The 5,715-nt window shown below is 32.0% G+C and overlaps 1 protein-coding gene across 1 annotated transcript; it reads left to right on the top strand.

Moving 5' to 3' along the window:
* The first annotated feature begins 1,383 nt into the window (after positions 1 to 1,383).
* Positions 1,384 to 2,576, top strand: LOC131639628 (HMG-Y-related protein A-like). Its single transcript, XM_058910115.1, has 2 exons — positions 1,384 to 1,567; positions 1,835 to 2,576. The coding sequence occupies exons 1-2, from the start codon at positions 1,517 to 1,519 to the stop codon at positions 2,375 to 2,377; spliced, it is 594 nt and encodes a 197-aa protein (XP_058766098.1). The 5' UTR covers positions 1,384 to 1,516; the 3' UTR covers positions 2,378 to 2,576.
* Positions 2,577 to 5,715: the final 3,139 nt, after the last annotated feature.

Genomic DNA, 5,715 nt, shown 5'->3' on the forward strand with positions numbered 1-5,715 from the left:
AATTTTTTCAAACTACCTTCTAAAACACACAATTCACTTTTTGTCTTTGTAGAGTCATATATCCAACTACTATTATAATTTCTCAAACGAAACATCTTTCAAAACTAACTTTTGCTTAAAATAGTAACAATTACTTCAACAATAAAAAAACTTTTAGTTATATCATATTTTGTATATACATCTCATTACATCTTGAAATATCACTTATTCTCTGACAATTATCCTAAATTACTTAAAATAAATTACATCTTGATCTTATTCTTTTTACATCTTAATGATTCACTTATTTTGACCGTTATTTTAAATTGCTTAAAATAGTAATAATTATCTATAAGTTATATTGTCACATCCGTTTTTTTGGAGATGATAAAAATATACTCTCGAATTGTAGTAGCTTAAAATTTATTATTTTTTCTTTCAATTTTACTCTTATTATCTTAAATGAAAAAATTAAATATTATTTAAAAAATATTTTTTGAATCATTTTATAATTATAAATTAGTCCAATTTTTAATTTTATTAAACATTACAAATTTAATCGATTAATGCCATCACCCATTAATCAACTTATAAACTACTAAAAATAAATTCATCAATTATAAATTAATTTATCAACTATTGTCATTTCTTTTACAAATAGTCTATATATACATATCACATTAAAAATAATGGATACAATTTTCACTTTTGATTTTTCTAAATTAAATTACGCAAATGTATTTAAGAGGTCGGCGCGTCCCGACACGAAATATTCAATATCAAAATTGTAATTATCGATAATAAACAAATCGAGTCAAACCGTTTCTTATTTTAGCAATAAAATACACAAATATATTTATTATTTTCTTTTCATTTATTGAATAGAATCAATTTTTTTCATTTATTTAATCTTTAAATAATTTTTCTCTTGTTTATTTTATCATATTCAATGATATTTTGATAACCATGACTTTGAAAAGCATATATTTTCAATTAAAAAAATCAAATAATCCATTTCATTCATAAAAAAAATCCATTAAAATTAAATACAATGAGTATAATTTCAAACTCTCAATAAATTTTAGTCAAAAAAACCTTAAACTAAAAATAAATAAAAATATTTAAAATTGAGATAGTCTACATCACAAATCCTCATCCAAAAGAACAAAGAATACAAAAAACAGTAGGTACCTCCAAATATTTCTGTGAACTAACACATTTTTGCCATGTCATCAATCCATGTGAAATACTCCATAATATAATATCAACCCTTAGATCATCATCATTCTATTGATTCCTAGCCGTCCATTCTCTTGTTCAGACAAACACAAGATATAGCTTGGGAAAAAGAGGAAGAAACTTTTTTTAATATATTTAATTTCTTTCCAATCTTTTAATACATTTATCTCCCTTTAAATTCAATCTTAGTCCTTGCATCAATCACTCACAATCTCATTTCTCATCACAAAATTTCAACCTCTCTCAGCAATTTTTAGCTCAATTTTTAAGCTTTTTTCCTCACTCTTTTGCAGCTTCAATGGCAACAAAGGAGGTTAATAAGCCTCAGTCACTTCCTCCTTACCCTGAGGTAAATACTAACCCCAAAATCAAATTTTCCTATTTTTTATTTTTTGGTACTATTTTCTTAGTAAAGTTGAAATTTTTTTTATTGATCTATTTGTTCTAACCATTTTTACTTACTTGGGTTGTTTTATTTTTCTCACCAAAATGTAAATTTGAGCTAGTTTTTGTTTTGGGGTTTTGAAAAATTTATGGGTTCTTTGATCCTTGCATGATTTTCGCAACATGGTATGAAAAAATTGATTTGTTTTTATTACATGTGATTTTGTTGTAGTTGATACTGAAGGCTCTTGATGAACTGAATGAACCAAATGGATCAAACAAATCAGCAATATCAAACCACATAGAATCAATTTACGGTGAGCTACCAGAAGGCCATGCAGTTGTTCTTGCGTATCATCTGAACCAGATGAAAGACAACGGTGAGCTTGTTTTTGCCAAGAACAACTACTCAAGGCCGGATCCAAGTGCTCCACCAAAGAGAGGACGTGGTAGGCCTCCAAAGGCGAAGGATCCATTGGCCCCACCACCTTCAGCTGTTGTGTCTCCTCCAAGGCCAAGGGGTCGTCCACCTAAGGACCCTAATGCACCCCCAAAGACCCCCAAGACTTCTGGAAGTGGTAGGCCAAGGGGTAGGCCGAAGAAGATTGCAAGAACTGAGGATGCTAGTGTGGAAACAGCAAGTCCTGTCAGTGTTGCTGCTGTGAATGTTGATGTTGTTGTTCCATGTGTTGCTGCTGTTCCTACTTCGAGTGGGAGACCAAGGGGTAGGCCTCCTAAGGTGAAGCCTCAGATGACACAAGTGAGTGTGTCATAGATGGAAGGGGGAATGTTGAAGATGGAGTAGTGATGATGTGTAGAACTAGAAGTGGGTGTGGTTTTATATTAGTTTATTGTTACTGTTATGTGTTGTGTTGTTAATGTAATTGCTTTGTAAAATTTATGTAGTGGTAGTTTAGTTTATGAGATGGTTGTTGGTGTTTCTAATGTCAATGAAGACAGTGACTTTGGGCTGATATTATGATCTTTGACTTGTATTGTCCCCAGTTTATAATAAGTCATTACAAATTACTATGTGGTAGTGTAGGGCTATGCAACATTGAAAGGGCCAAATGGCAATTGGTACCGATTTACAATAGATATAATTGGGATTGGGATAAACCCATCTCGGAGTCACTCTTTTGATTAACTAGCTGCTAGTCTATAGTCACACGACTTTGTATAGACAAATGCCTTTTAAGAAAAATTTTGTACACTTTTTGGCCCCAAAACCCTAAGTGGTGTCGTCTACAGTTGCTTACTCTGCAGCACACAACACCATGTGACCTCATCGGAATGATATTTACGTCTGTACAATTGGCCATACACGCTCATATTGCCTTATCACTAGCATCAATATTGTCTAATCACTAGCATCACGCATAAAAATTTCAAATTAGTATTGCCTAAATCTCAGCATCACACATAAAAATTTCAAATTATAGAAAAGGAACTTTCATTATCGAACAAAATATTATTTTTCTTGATATTGCCTAAATCTCAAAGTCTTTTATGAAGTTGGTAAAAATTGGTGTGACCTAAGAAACTTATCAATCCTTTCACATTTGTAGGAGGTGGCAAGTTTTCTATCACTTTAATTTTTGTTTGATCCAGCTGAATGTCTTTTGAAGAGATTTTATGTCCCAAGACAATTTCTTCCATTATATATTTTTCCAATTTAAAACTATTGATGACAATTTCTTCCATTAGATACTTTTCCAATTTAAAACTATTGATTTCAATGCATCTTTCAAAATAATGATCAAGACAAATATCAAATGTTTTACCAAAGACAAAAACAATCTATGAATTTCAACCATGACAGAAAAGATAGAGAGCATATACATTTGAAATGTAGTTTGGAGAATTACATAAACCAAAAGACATCTCTCAATAAGAAAATATTCCAAATGAGCATGTAAAATCACTTTTCTCTAGATCTGCTGGTTCAATAACAATCTGATTCTAACTAGAATTCTCGTCAAAGAAATAGTAACAGGACTTCCCTGCCAACCTCTTCAACATCTAGTCCATGAGTGGCAGAGGAAAATGATCTTTCTTCATCGCTTGGTTCAACCTCGTGTAATCTATATACATCATTTGACTTGTAACTGTACGAGTCATTATCAACTCATTCTTATTATTTTATACTATTGTCATTCCTCCGTTATTAGGGACCACATGTACTGTAAAAAATTGGATAAATCATCCCATTCTAAAGCAAATTAAGCACCTATTTAATCATAGGATTGAGTCGTCATTATGGTTGGACGACTGATTTGAATTCTTCCTCAAAGTTCATCATATGCATGCAATAGGTTGTACTTATCCCCTTCAAATCAGATATGCTCAATCCAAGTTTCTCTTTACTCCCTCTCTCTACATTCTCATGAGTTTCTATTCCTCTAAACTAGTTAGAGAACTACTAGTGATAGCTGATTTCATCTATTGTTCTCCCAAAAAGACATACTTTAATTGTGGAGGAAGCTATTTCAACTCAAAGACATTAGGTTTTTGAATTTTTGTTGATTCAATGACACTTGGTTCATGATGACTCAAAATCCCCAGTTTTTCTTTACACATTCTCTACATGAGATGCTTCTCAGTGACACACACATTCCTCAACTTCTCTATCCCATCCTTCCTCAACCATGACAATAGAATTCACAATAACTCACTAAACGGTAACAATGGTGACTCATTCACATTCTTAAGTGACTTCCCATTCATATTCGACTTCTCTCTTAACTTCAATTTTATTTTCAACGCCAGTCACTTTATTTCTTGGATTTATTAATAGAGATATTACTTTGTCCTGCAAATAATGAGACCATCACTGGACCAATTGTCCTGCAAACATCACCGGACAATCGTCCTAACAATATGCTATGAATGTATGATGCACGACTTCACAACAATCAATGACCACAGCTAGTCAAAATGGCATCGTCATTCATGTATTCATCAAGTCACACAAACATCACATTTATACAAACATCGCAAACATCTCGATCAACACAACAAATACTTCACAATTGCCATGTTATTCAATCATCACAACATCATAGGATTACAACAAGTACATAAAATACATGTAATCACATTATCAAGTTCCATACAAATGGCCCTCTAAACCCATCCAAACGTGTTTCTTAAATTATGGAAAATTACTTAGAAATTGTTATAAATCATAAGCTTTCATAATCTGAAATCATTTTTCAAAAATCATAAATTTCGTCTCAATATACCGCGCTAAGTGGGCTCCCTATCGCACTAAGCGCGATATCTGTTGACTTGAGCTTTCTTTTATTCTCAAAAGTGCGCTAAGCGGGCTCCACCGCGCTAAGAGGAGTCTGCGATTTCAGTAGAAAATCCTGCGCGACCTGCATCAATCCAGTCCCAAATTTTTGCCCAAAACTGATTTTAATAATTATTTTCCTGCGATTTAATACCTATTAAACTAGTTCTAACATGGATTAGTCATTTTAAATATCAAACTCCAAAGGTTCAACACAACTTCATGTATCCTCATTAAACCCTAGACCTTCAAGTCCATGAACATGGTAGATTTGACTCTAGTTCAGGTATTCTTTCACCAACTCACCAGTTAACAACATAACATAACATACAAAAAACATAATCCAAATAATCATTATCATAGTTTATCAAGATCAACCAATTCATCATAAAATTATCAAACACAAACTAAACCTACAATTATCAATCCCTTAGGGCAAACATAATAATTAGGATAACTCCCAAATTTTACGGTTGTTCTCTTCTCGTCTTCTTGTTCTAGCTCTCTCTCTTCCTTTCACGTTTCTCCACAATTCTACGACAAATAAAAATTCTTTTCCTTTCTTATATTTACTTAGTTAGCCTTAAGACCCCTATTATGAACTTCCAAATAGGCCCTCACTAACTTCACCTCATATTATCATCTTACTTTATTTTAATTAATTTAATAATGCTAATTAAAACTATATTATGTTATTATTCTAACATACATCTAAATTTCACTATCCCTCGCCCATATCGACATAAGCATCATACGTCACATAATCTCATAGATAATTCATATTGACTCATATAATCACGTCAAAACATCAAATAATA

This window comes from Vicia villosa, unplaced genomic scaffold, assembly GCF_029867415.1.
Source record: "Vicia villosa cultivar HV-30 ecotype Madison, WI unplaced genomic scaffold, Vvil1.0 ctg.002711F_1_1, whole genome shotgun sequence".
NCBI lineage: Eukaryota > Viridiplantae > Streptophyta > Magnoliopsida > Fabales > Fabaceae > Vicia > Vicia villosa.